The sequence below is a fragment of the Dasypus novemcinctus genome, chromosome 17 (assembly GCF_030445035.2).
Source record: "Dasypus novemcinctus isolate mDasNov1 chromosome 17, mDasNov1.1.hap2, whole genome shotgun sequence".
Classification (NCBI taxonomy): domain Eukaryota; kingdom Metazoa; phylum Chordata; class Mammalia; order Cingulata; family Dasypodidae; genus Dasypus; species Dasypus novemcinctus.
Window position 1 is genome coordinate 24,734,273 of NC_080689.1, and position 15,361 is coordinate 24,749,633.

Here is a 15,361-nt window from a genome sequence, read left to right on the forward strand (position 1 = left end):
TTCCTCTGGGCATGATACCCTTTGACTGTATCAGATTCAACTGAGAGGTCTTTGATTAAATTATGTAAAGATTAGGGCTTTGATTCCACGACGTCAGTAGGGCATGACTCAGGTTGAGTCCCCAACCCCTTGGTGGGCTGATAGAAATGGACACTCACTCAAGAAGACACATGGAAGAAGACATGGAAGAGGAGAGCTCTCTGTCATGTTTGATCGTGGGTTCCCGGAAAGAGCTGAGCCCTTTCCTGATAGTTTGTAAGTCAAAGAGAAGAGAGTAGCTAAGGAGGCCCGAGAGACCAGGTAAAGACCACCCACCATCTGCTTCAATACGTGGTATATTAGTCAGCCAAAGGGATGCTGCTGCAAAAGAGCAGAAATCTGTTGGCTTTTGTAAGTGGTATTTATTTAGGGTTGAAGCTTATAGCTACCAGGACATACAGCGTAAGTTACTTCCCTCACCAAAGTCTATTACCATGTATTGGAGCAAGATGGCTACCAATGTCTGCAAGGGTTCAGGCTTCCCGGGTTCCTCTTTTTTTTTTTCCCCTCATAATTTTTTCTCATTTATTTTTTATTAATGTCTTTTTTAAAAGACAAATAGATCACAAAAAATGTTACATTAAAAACATAAGAGGTTCCCACTCCCCCCGCCCCCCATCTCCCCTGCTCTTCACACATCAACATCCTGGGTTCCTCTCTTCCTGGGCTTGTTTCTCTCCAGGCTCAGCTGCTCTGCTCTCGGCACAAGGTCCGCTGTGGACTATCAGCCTCTCTAGGTTTTGACTCTCTCCCCGGGGCTCGATTCTCTTCCTGGGGCTTCTGTGTGTTTACTTCCTGGCTCCTGCTCAAAACTCCCACCTCTCTTCTCTGTGGTGTGGTTTCTCTGTGAGTTCCTGCCCATCAAGGGCGTGGGGCCTCAACATCCTACTGATGTGACCCAATCAAAGGCTTCATCATTATTAAATCAAGTAAAAGTGAAACCTCTGAAACCAACACACTCTAATATGCCCAGAGGGGCAGACCAGTTTGCAATCATAATCCAGTATCTATTTCTGTTATTCATAAACAATATCAAACTGCTACACATGGCAACAGCCTTTGGTGAAAAAGCAGCCTTGAGTTGTACTGGTTAGGGCCTTGTAACTGGAAGCCTTTATCCCAAATACTTTTTATAAAAGCCAACAGATTTCTGTTATTTTGCATCACCACCCCTTTGGCTAATACAGCAGGGAAGTGCAAGGCATGAATAGAAGTAGAAAAACCAGGTTGAAGCTGGGGCAGTGGTTTGGGTGCGCAAGAGTGGTAGCTGGAAGCTGGGCATTGGAAGTCCCTAGAATCTGAGAAAAGAAATGACTTCACATTACTCCAAGTATGGTAGAAAGAGCTTAGGCTCCTAGAGTTGCCCAGACCTGGGCTAGACACCTTTCTGCGCCTTTAATTTATAGCATGGAAACAGGAATAAAAACACTGGTATTCGATTGTCATGAGGAGTAAATCAGATGTAGAGTCTCCAGCAGAGGCATACACAGACTTGGCTCATAATAAACGGCACATTGGGTCTACAATTCCAAAATCCAAAAACCTCTGAAAACCAAGTGGTTTTGGTGTTTTACTTTTGTTGCTGTTGTTGTTTGGTAGGTTTTGAGCTACCTATCTTGGCTTGAGCTGATGCGAACTGTTTAGTCTTCATCGTACTCTGTTGTGTATTTATACATATCACTGCAAAAACTATTAATACATCTCATTATAGGGTGCTTGCTGCCCCCAGTCCTGCCAAAGGCATTATTAAAAGAGACAGGATTTATATTTTGCTGGCTTTCTGAAAGCCAAAATTCCCTGAACACCAGAACATATCTGGCCCTAGGATTTCAGATAAGGGACTGTGGACTGTACCATTATTTTCAGGAACCAAAGTCTCATTTAGTTTAGTCACAACCATGAAACTATACATCAAATTGGAGAGGGTCATAGATCTCAGAACAGCAGTTACAGAAGAGCCCTTAGCAATTATTTCAATTTAAAGTCCTATCAAATGCTCTGAAGCCTCAGCATCTTTATTTCTAAGTAACATCAGAACGACAAGTCAGTTTGAATTTAAGTGAAATGTATGTTTAAACTACTAAAATACTATTAGCATGTTTGAAAAGTACTTACAAGTTTGGAAACAAAAAAAAATTTAAAAAACGGCAGGTGGGGAGAGCCTGTAGTTCAGTGTTTGAGTGCCTGCTTTTCAGGTACAAGATTCTGGGTTCAACCCCCAGTACCTTCTAAAAAATGGCATTTTCTCTCAATTATTTTTAATAAATTTTGTTGTAATTCTGTTACTGTTTTCAGTAAAGAAATCTCCATCATACTCACTTTATTTGTCCCTCTTAAGTCCAGAAGTTACTTCAGCTCTGCCTGTGTTCCCTCCAGCAGACTGTGGGCTCCCCATGGGCAGAGCGCCCTCATGCATTCAACTAACATCTGATTAACAAGTGAATAAACTACAAATCAAATGTTCTGGATCTTCAGGCTCAAGCTCAAATAAGCAAAATGAAGAACAGGAGCACAATCTGCCCAAGATTAAGCAGTTACTAAGTGACAGCAGAGAATACACCTTTTAGCTTTCATCCTGGCAAGGAAAACATGGGCAATAGACAGTCTCCTTTTTCTGGAATTCAAAAAGGAACTTACGAATTACCATTCATTTGACAAATGTTTTTGGGCCCTGGAGTTATACCAGTGACCAAAACACACAAATCTCTGCCCAGGAGGATTGACTTACTAGTGGAAGAGGGACCATAAACCCATGAAAAACATGTCAGGGAGTGAGAAGTGCTCTGGTGAAAAAAAGCAGTGTACGGGGGAGAGGGAGGGCAGGGGAGAGGTGTTTTTATATACAGGGTGTTCAGGAAAGGCATTCCCGAAGAGCGGGATTAAGCAAGTGACTGGCCCAGGCAGGCATCTGGGGAAGAGCTTTCCAGGAAGAAGAAACAGGTACTGCAAAGGCCCAGACGCAGGAGAGTGCTTGGCTGTGTGCCAGAAACTGCAAGCAGGCCGGGTTTGGGGAGAGTGGAGGAGGCAAGGGTCCTTCCTTGTGGGCCCTGATTCGGCCTTTCCATGGGATTCGGATCAGAAGGGACGCCCCTGGCCGTGACCAGGGTGGTGATCAGCACCGACTTGGAAACACCCCGGCTGTGATGCTGAGAAGACGTCGTGGGACGAGGTGGGGACGGGTTGGAGGCCGGGCAGTGGGGAAACCATGGCAATTGCCCGGGCAAGAGATTTTTCAGATAATCGACCGGTGGGTAATTCGTCCTCCACACTTCCCATTTGTCTGTCAGGTCATCGGACCTATCCGTTTCTCACCAGGTTCCCCCCCCCCCCCCCGCCCCACTCCCCGCGTCTGGGAGCTGTTACTAGCGCACATGAAAATTCTTCGCAGGAAGAAAAGGGCTTTCAGCTCCCACCGCGCTCCACCATCCCGTCTCCAGCTCGGGGGAAGGCCCCGCAGCTCGGCCGCAGCCCTCTGTCAGCTCCCCCAGGGCGGGCCTGGCCCGGGGGCCGGGGCCTTTCACCAGCGCTCACCCCCGGGGCTGGGGACACGCGCCCCCCGCCCGGCCCCGGCAGCCCGCGCCCCCGCACGACGCCCCCCGCGCCCGCCAGCTCACCGCGCGCCGCTGCAGTCCGCTCGCGCCGAGCCGATCCCGCGCAGCTGACTCTCAGTTTCGTTTTCCCCGCGGACTCCGCCTTCCCTTAGGGCCGTCCCCCCGTCCCCCGGTCCCCCCTTCCCGCACAGGCCCGCACCGGCTCCGGGAGCGGGGAGAGGGCGCGCTCCCCGGAGAACCGGCACCGCGGGGTGGGCTCGGCCTACGCCGCAGCTTCGGCGCCTCGGGGCGTGTCCCCAGCTTCGCGCCCACAGCCGAGGGCCCGGGGGGCCCGGGGGGCCCGGGGGGCCCGCCTCCCGCCCGGGCTCCCGGAGCAGTTCCCGACTCCCCACTGCGCCCCCGGCCTGGAGGGGAGGGGTTCCCCTTGAGGAAGGGAGGAAACCCACGTCTCCGAGAGCCCGCGGCGTGCCTCGCGCTCCTGGGCTGGGCTCTGGGGTCAGTGGGACCATTTGCTCCTCAGCGCCAGCATGTGGGGTGAGATTAGGGAGGTGGCTATTATCACTCCATTTTACCATCGAAGAAACCGGGGTAAAGTAACGCGCCAGGAGTCTGGCGCTGGTAAGTGGAAAGCCGGGGTGCACTTCAAGTCCAGGCCTATAACCAACAAAGCACCTCTTCCCTGCTTTTCCACTTTGCCTCCTCACATTGACAAGGTAGGAGATCTGGGGACCTCATCTCCCTTCCATCGTTTTCCACCCATCCATTCCACAGATACTTGTCAGCCGCTGTTCCAAGTCCCGGGATGTCAGGCAATTGAGAACCCCTGGTCCCTAGGGGACTGCATGGCGTTCACTACCTAAGTCCTATACGAGTAGCTCCCAATTTGCAGGAAATCCTACACACATGCTGGACTATGGTACTCTCCCAGTGGTGACGCTGGCTCATTTGGTGAAAGTGGTCCAGGAGTGCTGAGGACTTATCTTGTGTCATATGATGGAATCCACTATCTTCACAACAATACTGTGAGGTAGGTATCAGTCCTGTCCCCATTTATCAGATAAGAAAACTGAGGTCTGAACACAGAGAAGTTAGATAACCCTGCTAGTTAGCAGCGGAACTAGAATTAAATTAGCACCCTGAGTCTGCACTAACTCCTTAGCTGGGGTGAGGGAGGGCGCCCATCTGCCTCTCTTCTACACTCCCCCATCAACCACTAAAAATTAGTTTTTCCCTTTGTAGCTTGGGTCCTGGATGTGTTTTAAGTTCCCCCAGTATGAAACATTGGTGGAAGATATGGAAGACAGGAGGGAGAAGCCATTTTTCTGTGACAATTCCAGTGACAAAAAAGCTCTGACAGTGGTGTGTGTTTGCCAGAGTCGCTTTCCCCGTTTCCTGGGTGTGAGATGCAGTGGCGGCCTCTAGGGGTTACAGTGGAGCCCCTGAACTGCCCAAGAGAGCTTAGAGAAAGAAAATGGCAAGCTCAGGCCAGGTCAAAGGTCACAGACTTTTACGACTGCCCCAGAACCTCTTATTTTATGTAGCCTCAGGACTAATATTGCAAAAACCAGGTACAGGGTCTGATGCTACAGATTGCAGAATTACATTATAACTTTAATTTGCAGCCTCTCCAGGTCTCTTGTTGGGAAAGAAGGTGGTCTGAGAATTGGGGTCAATTTGAATGATCCTGAGTACCACTCATCTTTCACATTCTCCTGAACCTGCCTTGCAGGTGCAGACCTTCTGCCTTTGTCTGATAAGGCTATTTGGGTCTAGCTTGAAGAGTCAAAGCAGTTGCTGATTCTCCATATGTCCTATCCATACCCCATGCCTCAACTGCCATACTAGAATTATATCCTAGCATGCCCCCAAAAGATCTGATCCAGAGGAGATAGTTTACACAACAAAAGGATTGCAAGATTCCACTGCTCAGCAGAAACCTGAGAAATGTGCATGGAAATTAATCTTAAGGTACCATAGAGAAGGGTTCATAATTAGGTTATGTACACAATGTGCTAGCTCCAGGAGCTGGGAGTGAGTGGCTCAGTTGCTCAGTTTTCTCCATTGGTTGACTATCGCCTGGGCTCAGAGGTGGCCCACATTAAGTTAAATTACAATGCCAAGTAATGCAGATGAAGAAACCAACAATACTTAGGGAATCAGGAACGTTGGAGTAGATCAACCACATGCAACCTATTTACTCCTTCCTTCACCATGTTGCCCAAGAAGATCCAAAGGCCCCTCCTTCACCTGGCATTGAGAAATACTTTGGAGAGGTGGGCAACATCATCCTTGAAAAGATCTCTAATGGCTGCCCACTGTAGGTGGGGAATGTGGATAGGAGATGCTGCCATTGAAAAGACTCCTTGATTTCAATGGGGATTATGGACCTCCAAGTGGCAGAGGCCACATGGCAATACTTAAACCCCAAAGAAAAGGGCAGCTGAGCTAGAGTAGTAATTGGAAAGGTCTGAGCACTAGAGATCTTTAGAGGTGGCAAATTGATCCTAGCAACCCTAGGACTGAACTAGATGGCCCCTCACATGCATAATGCATAAGCAGGTATCTAAGACTCCTGTGGCACTTATTCTTGTTGTACTAACTACATCTCTTAACTCATGGGGAGTTTCCTGTGACCAGATCACTGAGAAAAGAAAATCTGAGTGTGGCACAATCCACTGGCACTAACCAGAGGTGGACTAATGTATTAGGACAGCTGCTCTTGGGAAGTGGCCCTAAAGGACAGTGGGGGAAAGGAAATCTTCCCAGAGGACAGAACTTTGAGCAGTACAGGTTGTTGTCACTTGGAAGGAGAGAAAGCCAGTGGCTTGTACAGAGCCAGTGACTAACAATTTAGCTGGATGTTAAGAGATTTGGAAAGAGCAAGATTAGAAGGTTAGTGGTAAGGAGATCTCGGGAAAAGGATGAGCCACTTGGTCTGGACACTGAGTATGAACATATTGTGTTCCCTTGTGAATGCTCACAAAAGGCACCCACTTCTGAGGAGGCTTTTGAGAAGCAGATGCAAGAAGACTTCTGTGGAGAAGCGAACAAAAAAGAACACGCAGCAACTGGACACAGAGAACAGACAACTGGGGGGGGGGTAAATAAATAAATAAAAATAAATCTTTAAAAAAAAAGAAGAAGAAGACGACTTCTGTGGATGTCGTCAACCTTTTCCCCGGCTATGTCAGCACTTGTTGAAAAAAGAAGTGATGCGTTTATAGCAGGAGGAATAGAGGGTAGGTATGAGTTCATCAACACAGACCTCTCATCAAAGCTGATCTAGCTGCTGAGCACCCAATATGCCAACAGCAGAGGCAACCAGGAGTCCCCCTGAAGAGTACCATACTCCTAAGGAGACCAGCCAGGTACCTGGTGGTAGACTGGTTACAAGGGAGCCCTTCTGTAGTAGAGTTCTCCAGAGAAAGATAACTGACAGGATGTATATGTAGATATTGAGAGATTTATTACAGGAATTGGTTCATGTGACCGTGGGGACTGTCAAGTCCACATTCTGTAGGGAAGGCTGCAAGTTGGAAACTCAATGAAGGTGACAGTGGATTCCTCAGGAGAAGCTGGCTATAGAGATTAAAAAAAAAATTCCTGACAGCTGAAATCATCAGTTCTTCCTTCAAGGCCTTCAGCTGATTGCCTAAGAGACTTCTGTCATTGCTGAAGGCAATCTCCTTTATTGATTGTAGGTATAATTAGCCATGGTTGCAATCAACTGACTAATAATTTAAGTCCAGGAAATATACTCACAATAATGATCAGGCTGCTGCTTGCTTGACAAAATAACTGGATACCATAACTTAGCCAAGTTGGCACATGAAATTAACCATCACACCTTCATCATGGAGGGGGCAGAAAGTTGCCTTCTTTGTAGTAAACACTTATTCCAGATCTGCATTGGCTTTTCCCTCACTCAGTGCTTCTGCCAGCCCCATCATGGTTGGACATTCTGAATGGCTTTTTCACCATCATGTTATCCCTCACTAAGGTACTCATTTTACACCAAAAGAAATGATGCAGAAGACTGACTGCCATGGGATTCAATGGCTTTACATGAGCCTCACCACCCTATCACAGCTGGCCTTATAGGATAATGGGATAGAGTACTGAAGATTCCATTATAGCCCCGGGTGAGAGAAAATATTTGGTAAATAGGGATTCATAAAAGCTTCAAACTGTCAAAGCTACCTTGCAATTTTAGACCTTCTCTGTCTTGTTTTTATCATGCTTTTAAAATCATGAAATATTTCAAATTCACAGAAAAATGTAGAGAATCATATAATGAAGGCTAGCATCCCACCACCCAGCTTTATCATTCAGGCATAACATTTTATTGATATCTCTGAGCAACACTCATTGTAGTAGATGCCCCTTCTTCTTAGCAACACTTTCTTCACTGGGCTTCCAGTACAGCAGTTTTCCTACTGGCTACTCCTCCTCAGTCTCCTTTGCTGGACAGCCCAGGGCTTAATCCTTGGACTCTTTTTATTCTCGCATTATACCCATTTCTTTGGTTATCCCATCCAGTTTTGTGGATTTAAGTAATATTTACATGTTGATAGCTTCCAAATTTCTATCTCTAGTGCAGACCGGTCCACTAAACTCCAGATGCATATAATCAACTTTGATTTCAATGTCTCTACTTGGATGTCCAACAGAAGCATCCAACTGAATATATTCTCCCTCTGCCCAACCTGTTCTAACATATCTTCCCAATCTCTGCTGTCAGTTCTATCCATCCTGTTGCTTCAAAAAACCTTGCAGTCGCCCTTGTCTCTGTCTTTTACAGCCTATATCTACTGTGTCATTAAATCCTATGGGCTTTACTTCCCAGATATATCATATCTGGCTATTTCTCATCACCTCTGCTCCTACTACCATTCTCTAAGCCACCTGCATCTATTGTCTGCTTTATTGCAGCATTTCCTGTTTTGTCATTCCTGATTTCACGCTTGCCTCGTCTCTCCTTCTGCATAGTCTATTCTCAACAAATTAGCCACAGGGATCTTGTTAAAACATAAATCAGATCATGCCACTCTATTTAAAACCCATTGCTCCAAGAGAAGACCCCAGAGTTTTGGCTCCTGGGAACCTCTCTGACGTAAGCTCCTACTACTCTCCCCTTCACTCATTCCCTTCCAGGTCCACTGGCCTAGAAGGCATGCCAGGTCCACCTCACTCAGTGCCTATACACTTGTTCTTCCTTCTGTCTGGAATGTTCTTCCCCCAGATATCTGCCGGGCTTTCAGGTTTTATACAAATGGCACTCACTCAGTGAGGCCCTCCCAGACTGTTTTAGTCAGCCAAAGGGCTACTCATGCAAAGTACCAGAAATGGGTTGGCTTTTATAAAGGGTGTTTATGTCGGGCAAAAGCTGACAGTTCAAGGCCCACTCAAGGCACCAGAAGAGGTGCTTTCATCACCCAAGTCAGCTGCCACGTGTTGAAACAAGACGGCAGGCATCTCTGCCTGGTCTCTGCCTTCCCTCCTGGCTGGACCGCCTCCTAGAGCTCAGCTGAGGGAACCAGGCACAGGGCTCTCCCTTAGCCTCCTCTCTCAGACCCTGCTGCTCCATTTCCTCCCAATGTTTGCTGCAAGCCCTTAGGCAAAGGGCTCATCTCTCCCCAGGGCTGTTTGAGACTCTCCTTTCTGTCACATGACAGGACCAAAAAACGGCAGAGCTCTCGTTTCCTGTGTCTGAGTGAGTAGGTCTCTGTTTCCATTTATATCAGACCAGCACGGGGAAGAAGACCCAACCTGAGACCTGCCTCACTGATGTAGTCCAATCAAAAGTCCTAAGGCACCTTATCAAGCTAAGAAAGGCCTCTCAGCTGAATTTAATGCAATCAAAGGGTATCACGCCCAGAGGAGCAAATTAGGTTACAAACATAATCTTTCTCTTTTTGGGATTCATAAAATAATTTCACTGACTACACTATTTATGTTTCAGTTATCATCCTCATCCTGTTGATTCTCCCCCTTATCAGTTCTATTTTCCCTTATTTTCACTCATAACCTTCTATTTTATGATATAATGTGTTTATGTACTATTGTGTGCCTTCTCCCTCTAAAAGGTAACATACAGGTAGGAATTTTTATCTGTTGTTTTCATTAATGTGTTTTTTTTTTTTAAGATTTATTTATTTATTTTCCCCCCACCCCCTCCTCCCTGTTGTTTTTACTGTCTGTGTTGTCTTCTCTTCTCATTTTCTCTTCTCTAGGATTCACTGGGATTTGATCCTCAGGACCTCTGATGGGGAGAGAAGTTCCCTGTCAATTGCGCCACCTTAGTTCCTGGTTTCTGTTGTGCTTCACCTTGACTCTTCCCTTGTCTCTCTTTTGATGCATCATCATCTTGCTGCATGACTCACTTGCGCAGGGCACTGGTTCACCACACAGGCACTCACGCGGGCACTGGCTCACTGCACGGGCACACTTTTCCTCCTTCTTTTTCACCAGGAAGCCCCAGGGATCGAACTGGACTCTCCCATATGGTAGGCAGAAGCTCTATCACTTGAGCTACATCTGCTTCCCTAATGTATTTTCATTATCTGGAACAGGGGTTAACAAATTATTGCCTGTTTTGTAGATAAAGTTTTATTGGAACACAGCCATACCCATTCATTTACATATTGTCTATGACTGCTTTCACACCCAATGGCAGAGGTGAGTCATTGCAGCCGTTTTCACGTAAGTTTACAATTCAGAGATAATTACATTCACAAGGTTGTGCTACCCATCACCACTATCCATGACCAAAACTTTTCCATCATCCCAAACAGGAACTCTGTACCAACTGGGCATTATCTTCCCTGATCCCCTGCCCCTAGGATTTCTATTAGACAACTATATTTTAAAGAAATTAAAAATGAAGAAAATCTCTTTTATTATATGCCTACTTATTCAACATTTCTCGTTGTCTTTATTCCTTTGTGTAGATTCCGATTTCCATCAGGCATTTTCTTTCTGCCTGAAACTTCTGATATTGTTTGTGGTATATATGTGTTGGAGATGATTCTTCCCAGGTTTTGTTTGATAGAGAATTACTTTATCTTCCCTTTTTTTTTTTTTTAAAGATTTATTTATTTATTTAATTCCCCTCCCTCACTCGGTTGTCTGTTCTCTGTGTCTATTTGCTGCATCTTGTTTCTTTGTCCGCTTCTGTTGTCATCAGCAGCACGGGAAGTGTGGGCGGCACCATTCCTGGGCAGGCTGCACTTTCTTTCGCGCTGAGCGGCTCTCCTTATGGGGTGCACTCCTTGCGCATGGGGCTCCCCTGCGTGGCGCGGCACTCCTTGCGCGCATCAGCACTGCGCATGGGCCAGCTCCACACGGGTCAAGGAGGCCCGGGGTTTGAACCGCGGACCTCCCATGTGGTAGACGGACGCCCTAACCACTGGGCCAAGTCCGTTTCCCTATCTTCCTTTTAAATAGATACTTTTGCTTGGTATAGAATTCTAGATTGACAGGCCTTTTTCTACCTTTTCATTACTGTGTCACTCTATTGCCTTCTATGCAGTTTCTGCTGAGAAGTCTGCTGTATTTCTGGACTTTGTTTCTTTGTACATAACATATCTTTTTTTTTCTGCCTGCCTTTAAGATTTTCTCTCTGCCACTGGTGTTCAGCAATTGCATTATGATGTATTTTGGTGTTATTTTCTTTATATTCACTCAGTTTGTGGTTTATTGCACTTCTTGGATCTATAGATTTATAGTTGCCATTGAATTTGAAATTTTCATTTATTATTTCTTCAAATATGTTTTCTGTTCCCCTCCTTTTATCCTTCTGAGAGTCCAATTATGTGCATAGTTGCTTGATAATGTTTCATAGGTTACTGTAGCTTGGAAATTGCTTCTAGTAGCAAGCTGGGAAGTTGTAGGGCTCACCTAATTTGTCAGTCTCCTCTCAGGAGTCCCAGTGTTGCCTGTCTGTTGGCCCACGTCTGAAAACAGCTGTTTCTTTTTTTTTTCCCCCACTTTTCTGGTTGTTATGGTGGGAAGGCACTTCCATACCAGTTATTCCTTCATAGCCAGATGTGGAAATCTCGCTTTCATTTTAATTTATATATTCCTAATTATTATATCTTCTACATTATATGTTTATTTGTCATTTGGGTTCTCCTTATATAAATTGCCTGTCTATATCTTTTACCTTTTTTTTCTATTAGGTTATATTTTCTTTCACCTATATATAATTATTCTTTATATAGCCTTTTATTTAGTAACTATCTTCTCCTAGTCCCTGTCATGCCATTTAAATTTTTTTCTGTTTCACTTTTGAAATGATACCTTTTTTTAAATTTTACAGTGGCTTTAAATGTTAATTTAGACAAATATATATAAACTTTTTTTTTGCTTGTGCTTTTTGTTTCTTAAGAAATATTATCCTGAGGTCATAAAGATATTCTCGTGTGTTTGCTTCTAAAAATAAAAGTTTTTTTTTCTCTTTTTTAAATACAGGTGTTTAATTCAAAAGTAATTTATTTCTGCAAGTAATGTAAGAATCTGATTTTATTTCTCTTGTATCATAACCAATTGTCTCAGCACCAAATATTGAAAAGTATGATTTCTTCCTATGGTATGCAGTGCCACCTCTGTCATATTTGAAGCTGTCTTGCATGCATGGATCAGTTGGACAGCTCTGTTTTTCTCCATTGTTCTACTTGGCTACTTGGCTTTGGCGTTAAAAACCAAGTCCTGGGAAACGGACTTTGGCCCAGTGGTTAGGGCGTCCGTCTACCATATGGGAGGTCCACGGTTCGTACCCCGGGCCTCCTTGACCCGTGTGGAGCTGGCCATGCGCAGCGCTGATGCACGCAGGGAGTGCTTTGCCACGCAAGGGTGTCCCCCGCGTGGGGGAGCCCCACGCGCAAGGAGTGTGCCCTTGAGGAAAGCCGCCCAGCGTGAAAAGAAAGTGCAGCCTGCCCAGGAATGGCGCTGCTCACACTTCCCGTGCCGCTGACGACAACAGAAGCGGACAAAGAAACAAGACGCAGCAAATAGACACCAAGAACAGACAACCAGGGGAGGGGGGGAAATTAAATAAATAAATAAATCTTTAAACAAAACAAAACAAAACAAAAAAAAACCCAAGTCCTTTTGTTACTAAAAAATTGCTCACTGACAACCCAATATCATCTCTGATTGTTACTCTGATTGTTATTCTGATTTTAAGGCATGTGCTTACTATATTGGGAGCTGAGTTATGCATTTAAAGTAATTTTTTAAAAATTATGCAGCATTTCTTGATGTTTCGAAGAGAGGGTTTTTGAATGATCTAATTTGCCATACTGCCAGAAATAGTGGTCCTGTAACATTTCTCAAAGCAATTTTTTTTTTAAAGATTTATTTTATTTATTATTTCTCTCCCCTTCCCCCTCCCCGCCCCGGTTGTCTGTTCTCTGTGTCCATTTGCTGCGTGTTCTTTTGTCTGCTTCTGTTGTCAGCAGCACAGGAATCTGTGTCTCCTTTTGTTACGTCATCTTGCTGTGCCAGCTGTCTGTGTGTGCGGCACCATTTCTGGCCAGGCTGAAATTCCTTTCGCACTGGGCGGCTCTCCTTACAGGGTGCAGTCCTTGCACGTGGGGCTCCCCTACGTGGGGGACACCCCTACGTGGGGGACATCCCCACGTGGGGGACACCCCTGCGTGGCAGGGCACTCCTTGCACGCATCAGCACTCACATGGGCCAGCTCCATACGGGTCAAAGAGGCCCGGGCTTTGAACCATGGACCTCCCATGTGGTAGGAGGACGCCCTAACCACTGGGCCAAGACTCCTTCCCATCAAAGCAATTTTATTTAGCATTTCTATGAATCATCCTATCCTTAACTATATATGACAGTGCTAGAGTGGAACTAGCTACTGTGTCAATAGTAAGGCCTATTGAGAAGCTGAAGCTGTCAGATCGAACAGAAGGAATTTTTAAAAAAATTTTTTCTTCTTTATTTTCTTTTAAATGTTACATTCTAAAAATATGAGCTCCCCATATACCCCCACCCCACCCACCCCACCCCTCCCACATCAACAAACTCTTCCATCATTGTGGCACATCCACTGCACCCAGCAAATACATTCTGGAGAACCACTGCAGCACATGGACAGTGGTTCACACTGTAGTCCACACTCTCCCCCAGTCCACCCAGAGGGCCATGACAGGACACACAACGTCCAGAATCTGTCCCTGCAGCACCACCCAAGACAACTCCAAATCCTGAAAATGCCCCCACACCATATCTCCTCTTCCCCCTCCCAAGCATCAGCAGCCACTGTGGCCACCCTCTCCACATCACTACTACAATTTCTTCCCTTACTAATCACAATAGTTCCAGAAGGAATTTTTTTACAGAACATTCTCTACCTTCTGTTGGTTCCAAACAACTACTAAGTGGTAGTTTACTTGAGGCAGAGAAGCCTTTATGGTTGACTAGCACAACCTTTCATCTTTAGCCTTAAATTAAAGATTGTGTTAAATAGAAATATAAAATTCCTTGAGGGTGAGGAAGCTTCATAGGACCTACTGCAATGGCTTACATAGACTAGATGAGCAATGCATTTGCCTAGAATCAAAAGAAAATTTACTAATCTTATTTTAGTGCAAAGTTGGAACTAAACTTCTCCCAGCGGCAAATTTGAGATTACACCATAAGTACTTCTTTGTTCCACAGTGAGAAAAGAGAGGAGTGATTATGAGAAAAGGGCAAAATAATTGTGTATCCCCAGGCCTCTCTTGCCTGTGCTCAGGCCCACGTGCAGTTACGTCTCTGGGGATCTGCTTGTGCTCTTGTGTGAAGCCAGAGGGGGAAGAAACACATTAATAACAGCGTCCCTTTGGGGAAGCTAAAATGCTCTTTCCTCAAGAAGTGGACAAACTTAAATCTGTGCTCAAGGTTGGCTGAATGATTGTATTATTATTTAAATTTCATTATTATTAAGGAAAAGAAAATATCCAGACCTGCTGATTTGACCAGATTCAAGCCTGGCAATATGAATCATACTTCAGTTTTGCTCCTAGACAAGTGCCAGCTAAGCACTCTTTGAACTTTTCATCCATTTCCTGGTTCTGAGTTTCACTGAACAAATTTTTCCAATCACCAACTTCACCTATAAAACACAAACAACAGTAGACACAGACATCAATTAGGGTATTTCTTCTTGATTTTACCATTTTCTGGTACAATATTGCACACTTAAATGTGAAAATGAATATATGAGAAAATTTGGACAGCCTTAAAAACTGGTGTAATTGCTCTTGTCTCTTGGGGTTTCCCCATCTTTTGAGTGTCCTTTCTTTATATCGCTAGGGGGCGACCTCAGTCTTCATTATTTTCCACCGTCGCCAGTCTACCAACCGCTGTGACCTAAAATTCCACCTCTTAGAGCCGCCCAGCGCAAAAGAAAGTTCAGCCTGCCCTAGAATGAATGGCACCACACACACGGAGAGCTGACACAGCAACATGACACAACAACAACAAAAAGAAACACAGAATCCCGGTGCCGCTTCTACGAATAGAAGCAGGGAAACAGACTTGGCCCAGTGGTTAGGGCGTCCGTCTACCACATGGGAGGTCCGCGGTTCAAACCCCGGGCCTCCTTGACCTGTGTGCAGCTGGCCCATGTGCAGTGCTGATGCGCGCAAGGAGTGCTGTGCCACGACGCAGGGGTGTCCCCCGCGTAGGGGAGCCCCATGCGCAAGGAGTGCCCCCCCCCCCCGTAAGGAGAGCCGCCCAGGGCGAAAGAAAGTGCAGCCTGCCCAGGAGTG

General features: G+C 45.6%; 1 protein-coding gene across 3 annotated transcripts in view; it reads right to left on the minus strand.

The window, feature by feature from the left end:
* The window catches only part of EIF2AK2 (eukaryotic translation initiation factor 2 alpha kinase 2), a 54,459-nt gene extending 39,793 nt beyond the window's left edge, over window positions 1–14,666 (minus strand). Inside the window, exon 1 of one of the 3 annotated variants that reach the window (XM_058278393.2) lies at window positions 14,555–14,666. In XM_058278393.2, coding sequence (XP_058134376.1) covers window positions 14,555–14,595 — 41 coding nt within the window. In that variant the 5' untranslated portion in view covers window positions 14,596–14,666. Of the gene's footprint in view, window positions 1–3,653; window positions 3,947–14,554 lie in introns of those variants that run through there. The other 2 variants (XM_058278395.1, XM_058278394.2) reach the window with 2 other exon arrangements.
* Window positions 14,667–15,361: the final 695 nt, after the last annotated feature.